This window comes from Pristis pectinata, chromosome 6 (assembly GCF_009764475.1).
Source record: "Pristis pectinata isolate sPriPec2 chromosome 6, sPriPec2.1.pri, whole genome shotgun sequence".
NCBI classification, from domain to species: Eukaryota; Metazoa; Chordata; class Chondrichthyes; order Rhinopristiformes; family Pristidae; genus Pristis; species Pristis pectinata.
The window spans coordinates 63299800-63314304 of NC_067410.1; the positions used below are offsets into that span (position 1 = coordinate 63299800).

At 41.3% G+C, this 14505-nt stretch overlaps 1 protein-coding gene across 6 annotated transcripts in view; it reads left to right on the forward strand.

The window, feature by feature from the left end:
* yeats2 (YEATS domain containing 2) overlaps window positions 1-14505 on the forward strand; it is a 119467-nt gene that overhangs the window by 78602 nt on the left and 26360 nt on the right. For 4 of the 6 annotated variants that reach the window (XM_052018827.1, XM_052018826.1, XM_052018822.1 and 1 more), the window contains exons 17-19: window positions 9052-9213; window positions 11799-11917; window positions 13339-13494. In XM_052018827.1, the coding sequence (XP_051874787.1) occupies window positions 9052-9213; window positions 11799-11917; window positions 13339-13494 (437 nt within the window). The remainder of the gene's footprint in view (window positions 1-9051; window positions 9214-11798; window positions 11918-13338; window positions 13495-14505) is intronic. The other 2 variants (XM_052018825.1, XM_052018828.1) reach the window with 2 other exon arrangements.

Genomic DNA, 14505 nt, shown 5'->3' on the forward strand with positions numbered 1-14505 from the left:
AATACTGCTGTGTGCCAAATTTTTTTTCATGTACAGTAAAACTCCTATAATCTGCTATCCAACTGTTCAGAAATCCTGATGGTTTGGTATCTGGTTCAGCAGGTGATGTTTCTACTTATTCCCTCTGAACTCAACAGGGCCCCGTTTCCCACATTCCCCTTAAACTCACAGGGGCCCTGTTCCCCATGCCCTCTTTAAGTTCACCATCCCTCTTTAAGTTCACCATCGTCCTGTTTTCCAAGCTCCTTTTAAACTTACTGGGTTCATTAGAAATGTTGTTATGATAATGTGTATCATCTTAAAAAATGTGAATTAAAAATGTGCTGGGGGTATAATAAGAATAATATCCAAAGTCCTTGTCCCTAGCACCAGGGAGGCAACATTTGCTCTCATTTGCAGTCACAGAAATGACTCTTTGCCCTATGACAATGATAGAATCTCCTAATACTATCACTATAATTCTCTTTCTCATTCTTCCCCTTTTGTACTGCAGAGCCCTCTGTGGTGACATGAATTGGGCTGTTGCTGCTGTTTTCCCCTAGGAGGCCATCGCCCCAACAGTATCCAATTTTCAAGCAAGACAGGAATACATTATTTCAGTATTGAAGGATGGTAGAAGGCTGGGTTGGCAAGTTTGCAGATGACACAAAGGTTGGTGGTGTTGTGGATAGTGTGGAGGACTGCTGAAGATTGCAGATGGACATTGATAGGATGCAGAGCTGGGCTGAGAAGTGGCAGATGGAGTTCAATCCGGAGAAGTGTGAGGTGGTACACTTTGGAAGGACAAACTCCAGGGTGGAGTACAAAGTTAATGGCAGGATTCTGGGTAGTGTGGAGGAGCAGAGGGATCTGGGGGTTCATATCCACAGATCCCTGAAAGTTGCCTCACAGGTGGATAGGGTAGTTAAGAAAGCTTATGGGATGTTAGCATTCATATGTCATGGGATTGAGTTTTAGAGTCACGAGGTAATGATGCAGCTCTACAAAACTCTGGTTAGACCACACTTGGAGTACTGTGCTCAGTTCTGGTCACCTCATTATAGGAAAGATGTGGAAGTGTCGGAAAGGGTGCAGAGGAGATTTACCAGGATGCTGCCTGGTTTAGAGAGTCTGCATTATGAGAAGAGACTAAGGGAGCTTAGGGCTTTACTCTTGGAGAGAAGGAGGATGAGAGGAGACATGATAGAGGTATACAAAATATTAAGAGGAATAGATAGAGTAGACAGCCAGTGCCTCTTTCCCAGGGCACCAATGCTCAATACAAGAGGGCATGGCTTTAAAGTAATGGGTGGGAAGTTCAAGGGAGATATCAGAGGGAGGTTTTTTACTCAGGGAGTGGTTGGGGCATGGAATGCGCTGCCTGGGGTGGTGGTGGATGCAGGTACATTGGGCAAATTCAAGAGATTGCTGTATAAGCATATGGAGGAATTTAAAATAGAGGGATATGTGGGAGGAAGGGGTTAAATAATCTTAGGTGAGGTTTAAAGGTCAGCACAACATTGTGGGCTGAAGGGCCTGTATTGTACTGTACTGTTCTATGATTCTATGATATTCAAGAAGGCTCCTCAAATGATGCTGTATGGGTAGGGATTAGGAACAAATATGGAGTTGTCACTTTGCTGGGGGTGTATTACAGACCAACTAACAGTCAACAGGAGATAAAGGAACAGATATGTAGACAGAAATCGGAGAGATGTGGTAAAAGTAGAGTTATAGCACTTGAGGATTCAACTTCCAAATATTAACTGGGATCACCTTAGCGTAAGAGGTTTGTTTTTTCTTGAGGTGTGACCAGGAGAACTTTTTGACAGAGTATGTAGATAAACCAACAAGGGATGGGGCACTTCTGGACCTTGTCTTGGAGAATGTAACTGGTCAGGTGAAGGGACTGTCAGTGGGGGAGTATTTTGGAGATAGTGACCATAATTTCATATATTTCAATGTAGTTATGGAAAAAGATGGGGATAGACCAGGAATGAAGATCTTGAATTGGAGGAAGGCCAATTTAATAAAATAAGATGGGACCTGACAAAGGTAGACTGAGAGCATCTATTTGCAGGTAGGTCTACATCTCTACTGTGGAAAGTATTCAAAGGAGAAATAGTGAGAATTCATGGCTAACATGTTCCTGTAAGGATGAAAGCCAAGAGTGACAAGTATAAGGAACCCTGGATGTTGAGGGATATCCGGGGTTGGATAAAGAGAAAAAGGAAGCATATAGCAGGTATCGAACTAAATAGGAGAGAGCCCCATTAAGAGTATAAAAAGTGTAGGGTGACACTCAAAGGAAATTAGGAAGGCAAAAAGCAATCACGAAATATCACTGGCAGACAGAATTAAAGTAAATCTGAAGGCTTTTCTTTTAACCATATTAAGGACAAAAGAATAACCAGGGAAACAGTAGACTTCATTAGGGACAACAGGGGCAATCTGTGTGTGGAGCCAGAAGGTGTAGCTGAGGACCTAAATGAATACTTTACATCGGTATTCATAAAGGAAACCGACTTTGTAATTGGAGAACTTAGTGAAGAGGAAGGTGAAAGTCTAGTGCAAGTATCCGTAAGTAAAGAGGAGGTACTTGAATCCTTAGTAGTATTAAAGATGGATAAATCCCCAGGGCTGGATGACATTTATCCGAGGCTGCTATGGGAAGTAAGGGAAGAGATTTCTGCAGCTCTGGCTGAGATTTTTAAATCTTCGCTGGACACAAGTGAGGTACTAGATGACTGGAAGATGGCAAATGTGGTCCCCCTTTTTAAACAGCGAAGCAGGAAAAGCCTGGCAATTACAGGCCTGTGAGCCTGACATCAGTAGTAGGGAGGTTTTGGAAAAAATTCTGAAGGATAGAATTAATGATCACAAGGAAAGGCAGGGATTGATCAGAGATAGCCAGTATGGCTTTTTTAAGGGCAGATCTCGTCTGACCAATTTTTTGAGGAGGGAACAAAATGTATTAATGAAGGCAGTGTAGTAGATGTGATTTACATGGACTTCAGTAAAGCCTTCAACAAGGTCCCACATGAGAGACTGGTCCAAAAAGTTAGGACCCAAGGGGTCCAAGAAGAGTTGGAAAATTGGATCCAAGATTGGCTTGGCAGTAAGAGGCAGAAGGTGATAGTAGAGGGTTGTTTTGTGATTGAATGCCTGTGACTAGTGGTGTTCTGCATGGATTGGTGCTGGGACCCTCGTGATCAATAAAGTTGCAGATCACACAAAGATTGGCAGAGTTGTTGACAGTATGGAGACTACATACAGGGTGAAATTGATGTGTTCGTGAAATGGGTTGAGAAATGGCAGATGGAGTTTAATCCTGATAAATGCAAAGTGATGCATTTTGGAATATTAATGAGGCTAGGACATCATGAGGTCCTAGGGAGTGTTGAGGGTCGTTAAGAAGTCACATGGGATACTGGAGTTCATTAGTCGGGGCATCAAATACAAGAGCAGGGAGGTTATGCTCCTACTTTATAAAACATTGGTCAAACTTCAGCTGGAGTACTGTGTGCAGTTCTACCAAACTATAGGTAAGATGTAATAGCACTGGAGAGGGCGCAGGGGAGATTAATTAGGATGTTCCCTGGGATGGAGTGTATCAGTTATGAAGAGAGAGTAGAGGGAGAAGGTCTGTTCTCCTTGGAGCAGGGTAGCTTATAAGGGGTCATGATTGAGGTACATAAAATTGAGGAGTATAGGTCGAGTAGACCACAGGCAACTTTTCCCCTTATCAAAGGTGTATAAATCTAGAGGACATAAATTTAGGGTAAAGAGCAAGAGATCTAGAGGGGATCTGAGGGGGACCTTTTTCACTCAGAGGGTGGTGAATGCTTGGAATGCACTGCATGGGAGAGTGGTGGAAGCAGACTCGCTGACAGCATTTAAGAAATGTCCAGACGAGCACTTAAGTCACTAAGACAATAGAAGGTGACAGGCCAAGTGCTGGAAGATAGGATTAATGCAGATGGGTGCCCACTGGTCAGCATGGACGTGGTGGGCCAAATGGCCTCTTTCCATGCTGTATGACTATAACCATGACCTTATGAAATAGCAGATTGGGCTCAAAGAGCTGACTGGAGTACCCCTGCTCCTAATTCGTATGTTGAACACAATTCAGAGCACAAATTGATCCCATATATTGTTGGCTTTATGTTTGTTGGTGGTCATAGCCTCAAGTAAACACTGGAATTATCCTTCATTCAAAAGGGATGCATACTTTCACTTTTAATTTAATCAGGACTGGGAACTCTTGCATGTTTACAATGTACTCCTGTATTCTGCTGAAAACATTCAATCACAGTACACTCTCCCCACTACTTAAAACACCTGCATTTAAAACAAGTACTGGTAAAAAGCGATAACCATTGATAATTTACATTGATACCAATTTCAGCAGTTATAAGTGCAGTAATTGCTCTATTTACTTCAGATGAAAATGGCTGTGATTATTTGCTGGGTTGCATGCATGTTGCACAGAATGCAAGAATAAACAGGAGGAAATGGCATATGGCAGTGCATTTGCACAGAACATAATCTCTTTTTGAGACCAGCTCTGCTTCGCTCGGACCATGACAGCTCTGATATAAGAAACATTATTGACAACCAGTTATGCTTATACAATATCCGATACAATTAGGACCTACAAATAGGTGAAGTCAGGTCAGTCCTGCCATTCAGTGTAATCATCTCTGATCTGTGACCTCACTCTTATCTGCTTTTTCCCCATAATTAATACCTTTGGTTAACAGAAATTTATCAACCTGATTTAAAATTAATGATTGACCAGATTAGTTGTCACTGGCAGATAAGAGTTCCAAATTTATACTACCTTTATTGAATATCCCTGAAAGTTCTGGACCTAGACTCAATAGGCAGTAATTATAGAGTGATATCAAAAGGCTGAGTTTATCCATCTAATTGATTCCTCTTAGAGTCTTGAAAACTTTGATCAAATCAGTCATCTACATTTCAGGGAATACAACTGCAGTTTGTATACTATCTCCTTGTAATTTAACTCAGAGAGAGAAGGTGTCATTCTCCAAGGCTAATCTTCCTAAAGTGTGGTGGCAAGATCTCATAGTAATCCAGTTTTGTGTGGCTGTGGCATGAGCTCTCACACTTTGTATTCTAGCCCTCTGTATGCAAAAATACAGCATTATACTAACCCTTTTAATTACTTTCTGCACCTGTCAATAACATTTAAATATTTTTACATGGAACCTTGTCTGGTGCTGCATTTATTTGTTCTTTTTAGATCCAAAGTGAATGAACTCTCGCATGCCTGCATTGAAATCCATTGCCATAGTTCCTTCCATTCACTCAGCCTTTTGATATCACTCTATAATTTAATGCCTCTATTTACAAAAACACTGATCTTTATGTTGTCAGCGAGTATGAATATGCGGTTCTCTGTCTCTGTATAGAAAACTTTAACAACTAGTTGCAGCAACTCCAAACCAAATCTCTGTGGGATGCCACGTGTCAGACCCTGCCAATATTCCCAACGTTGTTGTTTCCTGTTGCTCAGTTAATCTAGCCAGGTCAAGAACTTGCCTTCAATTTCATGAGCTACAACTCTGGCTAATTTTATCTTATGAGAGACTTTATCAAATGATTTCTGGAGGTCTATTTAAAAACAACCCTTTGTATTTCCTTGGCCATTGCTTTAGACATCTCTTGAAAAATACTCAACTAACTTTGAGGCATGACTTTCTCTTCTCATGCTGGCTCTCTTTAATCATATGGAAATTTTAAAATTGTTTGTTCAATCCATACTTAATTCTTGATTCCAGTAATTTCATAACAGTAGTTATGGACTACTTGGTTGTCCTTTCATCTTTCTTAAATAATTGAGTGATGTGCAACTTTCAGATTGAAAGGAATGCAAGAGAACTTCAGTTGATTATAAGTCAAGTGCGATATTTTCACTAATTCCTTTCGATGTTCCTGATTTGAGAAGCTTCTAATCCTGGAGGTTTGCCATTCCTCAGTACTTTTATTTTCTTTGCTGCTATTAATTATGGTGAATCTCAATCCTTGATTCAGTATTAGTTTTCAGAGGATGTTAGGCATTTAACATCCTTTTAACCACCCTCTTTTTCCTTATATAATTGCCAATTATGTTGAATTTTACATCATTATATAACATTTATTGCAAGTTTCCTTTCATATTTCCTTTGTTGCTGACACAATTTTTATGCCATCTGTTGTTGTTACTTGTATGTTTCCCAATTGTTAGGATCTGTATGTTTTATAATGTAATATAATTTTTCTTTGAGTCTTATGTTATTCCTTGCTTCCTCAGTCACATTGGTAGGGTACTTTTTTGGCAAGTAGAACTCTTTTCCCTCCGAGTACAAACTGCTTCAGGTTAAATTCTAATTTCTTACCCTGTAACAGACGTGTTCTGTTTATTGTGAAGATGCTGTCTCATCCTTTGGGAAGCTGTCTTGTTGAAAATTAGTATCTTAGTAGTAGTACAATGTTTCTCCCTTTCAAACACTACATTAGTCTCAACGATGTTATAATGTTCATTAGCTAAATGCTCAGACACTTTCAAAGTCTCTATTAAATCTGCTGATTACAGGTCCTCCCCAATTTACAAATGCCGAACTTAGGTACAGCCCGCACATACAATTGAGCGTTTGGGGGACCAGCAGGATGGATTTGCCGGCTGTTGCAGGGCTGCAGGCAACTCAGTTTGCCATGAAATTTCCTAGTTGCAAACTGTTCACATTATGAACAGTTCTCAGGAACGGAACCCTGCCCTAACCTGGGGAGGACCCATACTCATTATTAAGTCTGATGTGATCTGACTCCTTATTAGTTCTAGGACATTTTGTTGTAATAAACTATCTTGAGCACATTCCAACTATTCATTACTTTTCTGTCACAAAAAAAGTTTGTTTGTACTTTCAATAAGTTAGAGTCCCCCATTAAAATGCCACTGCCTTATTGGCATGCTTGCTTAAATTCTGCACAGCTATGATAAGCTATGCACATGCTTCCAATACAATCTTAAATCATTTTATTTCTCTTATTTTTACCTATGAAAGTCTTTACTGCCTAACCAACAGGTCATATCAAATCTCTGTAATCCTTCTTGTCTAATTGTGAATGGTGATGTGCAATTAAATAGTTAATGGGAAAAGGCAGCTCAGCAAATATTCCCATTATCAATGATGGTGGGGTCTATCAAGAGAGTGCTAAAGAGGACCCAGTCTTCAGCCAATTTGGTTCACTCCACGTGATATTAAGAAACAGCTGAGAGCACTGGATACAGAATAGGCTGTAATACTGGAGACCTGCCCTCAAAACCGGCATGTACCAGACCTTGTGGAAAATTGCCCAGGCATGTCCTGTACAGGAAAAAAACAGCACAGGTCCAATCTGGCTAATTAGCATCCAATTAGTCTAAACACCATCATCAACTGAAGTTGTCACTGACAGTCCTATCAAAGGGAATTTGTTCATCAGTATCCATTGTCTTTTTACATCAATGCTGAACTTTCCATCACCTGGAAACACATTTAAACTCTCCCCAGTAGCTCGAGCAAACCTGCCGAAGAGGGTTGTCTTCCTGGTCTTGTTGAGATGCAACCAGATTGTCCTGCAGAAGCCCCACCTTCCCCAGATCAAGACTGAATGCTCCAAGATCTAAAGCCCTCCCTCCTACATCATCTCTCTAGCCACACGTTCATTTGCACTATCATTCTATTTCTATACTCACTGGTATATAGCACCAGCAGGAATCTGGTGATTAGTTCTTTTTGAGATCCTGCTTTATCTCTTCCCTAACTCCCTAAAATTTGTCGACTGGACCTCAACTCTCTTTCTAACTATGGTGTTGGTACCTATATGGACCAAAACCTCTGGCTTTTCTCCCCCTCCTTCCAGAATATCCTAGACCCATGGCACCAGAAAGGCAACATTCCTTCTTGGAGTCGTATCTGTGACATAGAATTTGCCTGCACCCCTAACTGTCACTCTCTTAAGCATTTTGCTTCCTCCCCATACAGCTGATGCCATGGTGTCTGTATGAGAAAGAAAGCAAATTGGATGTTGACAATGGGTTTAGGCATCATTTAGCCATGGAACAAAAAGAGTGCTAAGTAGATAATACAGCAACAGTCACAGAAAATTAAAAGCTCTTTTTTTTCTCTCAATTCATTAAGATTAGTAAATGTTGGCCAGTGGTTTAATTTGTCTAATCCAAGCTTTACCCAAATGAATATTTAATCTCTAGTTCATCTGTTGGTATTATTTACTGCAACACAGAGCAGGTACGTAGCTCTGCATAATCATGAGCACATATCACAAATACAGGGAATACAGATGTGGTAATTAGCCAGAGAATGGCCTGGAAAGCAGTTGTAAAGTCCTATTCCAGCTTCATGAATAAAAGGTACACAATTGACTAAAGCTTCATAAATAGAAAACCAAAATAAGATTTTACTGTACAAGATATTCTAAGAAGCAACTGATGCTTGGGTGAGAGAGATTTAGAATAAACAATATGTGAGGTAGTGACAGTAATCTAACTAAAGAATTTGAATGTTAATGTGTAAAGGAAATATGGTCCCTTCATTTTGAGAATATTCAGGATTCTACCTGACATGTTGGTCTATGTATGGATGATTTTTGTTCTCATTCGTTCAAACAGAGATTGTTAGTGAATAGTGCGAGCCTTGGACTTCCATCTGGTATTTCTGCGCACACTCATTGAGAAGTTCCATCGCAAGGTATTTCTGCGCACACTCATTGAGAAGTTCCATCGCAAGGTCCTTATCCATTACATAAAAGAAAGTGTGCTCTGGGTATGCTTTAAGAATTCCAGCAGGGTGTCAATAGAAACATTTTACAACCTGAAGCTATTTCAGCCTTTCAGTTAATCATGCAGTGTGCTTGATTCTGTTAGGTGAGCTCCATCCACAGTTAGAGATAATTAAATCCAATTCTCTGATGCAGTCAACATGGTTTAAATAAGCGTAAAGAAAAATATATATGAAGTACTAACATTTGCTGGTGACTCTTCACATTTTGTTTTCTGTTCTTTAGTTATGGCCACTCTGCAGCTTCCAGCAACCAATCTGGCCAACCTGGCCAATCTGCCCCCAGGGACCAAACTCTACCTAACAACCAACAGCAAAAACCCCTCTGGCAAAGGCAAGCTGTTGTTGATACCTCAAGGAGCCATACTGCGGGCTGCCAATCCAGCAGGTAAGATGGCAAAGCAGACCGTTTCTTTGTTGAGATGTTTGCATCAAACTTGAAAGCAGAGTTGCACTACCCACCTGGAAGCTCATTTGACCTTCTATGAAGATGTCAATTATAGAGTCAGAACTATACAGCACAGAAACAGGCCCTTTAGCCCAACTTGACTATACTGACCTTAGCTAGTCCCATTTGGCTAATATCCCTCTAAACCCTTCCTATCCTATGGTGTCATGACAACAACCTTTCCCTCAATGTCAACAAAAGAGCTGGTCATTGACTTCAGGAAAGGGGGCGGTGTACATGCACCTGTCTACATCAATGGTGCTGAGGTCGAAAGGGTTGAGAGTTTCAAGTTCTTGGGAGAACATCACCAACAGCCTGTCCAGGTCAAATCACGTATATGCCACGGCCAAGAAAGCTCACCAGTGCCTTTACTTCCTCAGGAGGATAAAGAAATTCGGTATGTCCCCTTTGACACTCACCAACTTGTATCGATGCACCACAGAAAGCATCCTATCTGGATGCATCACAGCTTGGTATGGCAGCTGCTCTGCCCAGGACTGCAAGAAACTGCAGAGAGTCGTGAACACAGCCCAGCGCATCACGGACACCAGCCTCCCCTCCTTGGACTCTGTCTTTACCTCTCACTGTCTCGGTGAAGCAGCCAGCATAATCAAAGACCCCACCCACCCGGGTCATTCTCTCTTCTCTCCTCTTCCATCAGGTAGAAGATACAGGAGCCTGAGGGCACGTACCACCTGACTTAAGGACAGCTTCTACCCCACTGTGATAAGACTATTGAACAGTTCCCTTATACGATGACATGGACTATGACCTCATGATCTACCTTGTTGTGACCTTGCACCTTATGGCACTGCACTTTCTCTGTAGCTGTGACACTTTATTCTGTACTGTTATTGTTTTTACCTGTACTACATCAATGCACTCTGTACTAACTCAATGTAACTGCACAGTGTAATGAATTGACCTGTATGATCGGTATGCAAGACAAGGTTTTCACTGTACCTCAGTACAAGTGACAATGATAAACCAATACCAATACCATGTACCTGTCCCAAAGTTTTTCTAAATGTTGTAATTGTACCCAACTCTACCACTTCCTCTGGTAGCTTGTTCCATATATCCACCACCCTCTGTGTGGAAAAACTTGCCCCTCGGGTCCCCTTTAAATCTTTCCCCTCTCACCTTAAACCTATGCCCCCTAGTTTTATCCCCTATCCTGGAAAAAAGACTGTGACCATTCACCTTATCTCTGTCCCCCATGATTATATATACCTCTATAAGGTCATCCTAATTGTCCTAATCTGTCCTAATTGGGTTCAAGCACAGAGATTTAAAAACTCACTCTTATTCCCTCAATCCACAAACAAAGGCAGCATTACTGTTCCTTTCAAATTAAAACAGCTTTACCGCGCCTCCTCAGTTCAGTTTTACTGCGCCTCCTGGTTCACAGTTTTACTGCCCTCAACTCACAGTTTTACTGCCCTTCATTTCAGAGATATATTGCCCCTCCTCAATTCACTTAGTTTTGCAGATCTGCTCTGTCCAGTGCTACATGTGAAGAACACAAGAACATCTGCAAAGAGAAGCAGGACTAAGTTGGCTGCCCACTCAAACCTCCCCCGTCATTCAATATGATCACGGCAGACCTATCCCCAGCCACAACCTCTCTTCTGTGCCAGTTCCAATTGCCCTCAATTCTCCAATCTTTCAAAAATGTATCTACCTCCAATTAAATACCTCTAATAATCCAGCCTCCATAACCCTTTGGGGAAGAGAATTCCAGAGATGCACCACTCTGTGAAAAGAAATTTTTACGCATCTCCTTTCTAAATTACCCCCTTTTCTTGTAGCTCTGTCCTCTCATTCGAGATTTTCCTACAAGTGAAAACAACTCAGCATCTACCCTGTCACTGCCCCTCTCAGGATCTTGTCTGTCTCAATAAGGTCTTCACTCATTCTTTTAAACTTCAAAGACTATGGACCTACATGTTTAGCCTCTCTTTTTCAAAGGCAATCTTCTCACCCCAGGAATTAGCTTGGTGAATCTCCTTCGCACTGCCTCCAATGCTACTATATACTTTTTAGATAAGGGGACCAAAACTATGTATAATGCTCCAGGTATGACCTCCCTAATACCCTGTACAATTGTAACAAAAATGGTGGATTCCTTTATTGTGTCATCTCCATGGCCAGTGAGCATTCATGTCATACAAGTGTTTAGATTTCTTCACTCTGGGTTGTCTAGCCTTCCTGTACAGACAAAACCCTGCTGTTCAGTGTATAATGCGCTTTCAAGTGATCCTCCAGGTGGGGATTGGTGGGAAATGCAATCTGGAATGAATGATTTCCTTGCTAAAACACTTTCACTGAATAGGAATCTGAGAAGTCCCTTTTAAATGAGTATAACAGCAGTGATTATCTTTAATCCAAACCCAACAACAAGAATACTCATTCAGAAAATATATAGTTACAACCTTGTCATTTATCTTTACTGCTCACTATGTATCTGAGCAATTTCTCATTTGATTTTGGTTGAGGTTAATCATGTGGCATTGTTTGTTTAGCAGGGCATCAGGTTCAGGGGACCTCACCGAGCACGACTGGCAGCATTCAGGGCACTGTGGTTGGTGGGTTACCACAGCAACTGGGCTACACCTCATACATCCTCAAGCAGACGCCTCAGGTCAGTCCTAGGAAACTGTCTCCCATCCACATCCACTTAGGTTGAAGTTCATTGAGGAAGAAACTAGATGGGCACATGACAACAAAAGGGCTTTAGGTTTATTAGGACTATTGTATGTAGGTGGTTAACCTAGGAACAGAAGTATGCCTTTCAGCCCTTAGAGCTTGCTTGATTGACATAGGCAAATCAAATGCTTGACTATACACTTCTTAAATGCTGTTAGCGACTCTGCAGTGTATTCCAGGTACTCACTGCTCTCTGGCTGAAAAAAGTCCCCCTCAGATCACCTCTAAATCTCTTGCCCCTTATCCTAAATCTACGTCCTCTAGTTTTATCTACCTCCGATATTAGGGTAAACTGCAGGAAACTTTTCCCCATCTATATCTCTCATAACTTTATATACCTCAAAATTATATCCACCTTTAACCACCTCTGCTCCAGGGAAAACAGACCTAGCTAGTCTTTTCCCCATAACTGAACTGCTTCTTTCCAGGCAGCATCCCAGTGAATCTCCTTTGCCCCCTCTTTACCAAGATGGATCTTTGTTAAGCAAGGGTATCAAGGGCTGTGGAACAAAAACAATTCAGTGAAGTTGAAGTACCAATCAATCACAATCTAATTGAATGGCAGAACCGCTTCAGGGAGCTGAATGGCCTATGCAAGCAGATATACCACACCAGCCTTCAGTTGGAATGAAGCCACTGACTTCCAGAACCTGAAATGAAGCCACTGACTTCCAGAACCTGAAATGCATACCCTTGAAATGTCAGGTTTTTTTTAGGTAGAAGTTTTAGAAGATATTCATATATGAAGTATTTCATCTGAAATTATATCTGCTCAAATGTCATCTTCCATTCATATGTAGAGTGAGCAACAAGTGTCTACAGCATTGGCCTGACACAGAAAGGTAGATGGAATGAAACAGCACAGAAGGCAGGCCCATCCTGCCTGTGACTGTTCTTTGAAAGAACCACCTGATTAAAATCACTTTCATAATAGCCTGGGAATTTCTTCATTTTGAAAGATACCATTGAATGTGCTTGCACCACCCTTTCATACAGTCACAACTTGCTCAGTGAAAAGTAAAATCTTCAGGTCTCCCCATTCTTCTTTTACAATTTATTTTAGATTTATTTCCTCTGCTAATTGACACCACACCCAGTGGAAACAGTTTCTCCTACCATGATTTTGAACACTTTGTAAATCTTCCTGTAACTTTTTCTCCTGTAAGAAGAACTTCCATAGTCCCTTGACAATGACTGTAGTCATATGTTTTCTTGGCTGATCAGTAAAATAAATCTTCTTTTACCTTGGAAGTGTGAAAATTTAAGCCCAATTTCTGGGATGTTTTCTCATCATGTTAGAAGTTGGATTCCTCACATTCAAATTGTTTTTGCTGACTGCAGCCTTTCTACTTTCAGGGCACATTTTTGGTTGGCCAGTCAGTTCCTCAGGCCTCTGTAAAGCATGGACCTGGTGGTTCTATGGCAGGTATAACAGTGCAAGGACCGCCTTCCACAAGCTCCCACCAACAAGCCATCAGAGTATCCACTGCCCAAAAAGCTGTGTTTGCACAGGTAAATGCTGCTCTCTGGCAAATCGACAAGACTGGGGTTTTCTAAATCAGACCTGAATTCTGTTTGAGGTACAGGAACACTTGTAATTGGAGCACTGAATTGATCCAGGAGTTATCCTTAAGGGCAAAAACTTCCCCAGAACAGGAGTGAGGCATAAAATGGAATGAAGGGAAAGTTTACAGTATATGTGTAAAACTACATGTTTTATAGCATATGTGTAAAGCTAGAAACATACAAAATTGTGAGGGGTCCTGGTAGGGGAGATGTGGAGAGGAAGTTTCCTGTTTTGGAAGAATTTAGAATGAGCGATCACTTTAAAATCAAAGGGGTCATCTGTTTTAAGATAAAGATGAGACAGAATTCTTTCTCAATGAGATTTGTGTGCCTTTGGAACTCGCCTCAAGAGGGTGATGAAAGCTGAATCCTTGAATTTTTCTAAGGCAGAAGTAGGTAGATACTAATGGGGCAAAAGTTACTTTGGGTGGGCAGGACTGGATTTGAGCATGCTGTCAGATTAGCCATGCTGTTATTGAATGGTGGAGCAGGCTTAAAGGTCCAAACTGCTTACTGCTCCAAGTTTGTACTTAAGCCACTGTCAGGCTATCCTTGATATGAGCCTTGGCAGACACTTATAGTTGAACTTGTCACCAATGTTTACATCTTGTTAGAAGGGCATTAAGAGCTATATTCCTAATGTGGACATGCAACCCTGACTAGGTAAGGGTTGTGAGTATATTCGTGGCTGAGGTAGATTATGTCATGTCGGTCTGGTAGCTTATTTCCTGGAAGCCAACATCAAATGGCCAAATTTACATTGAATTCAATTTCTCTTCTTGCCATGGTGAGCTTCAGCTTTGTGCAAGTACAATAAAGTAACCACTGTGTACTTCTACCCAGGGCCCCCTGCAGATCCCTCATGGGAGAGGTGCAGGGGTGAGAGAGATTTGGGGTGGGTGGGTGGTGAGGATTCAATTTTGTTTCATCCCTTTCCCCAGCAAAATAAGGTATGTG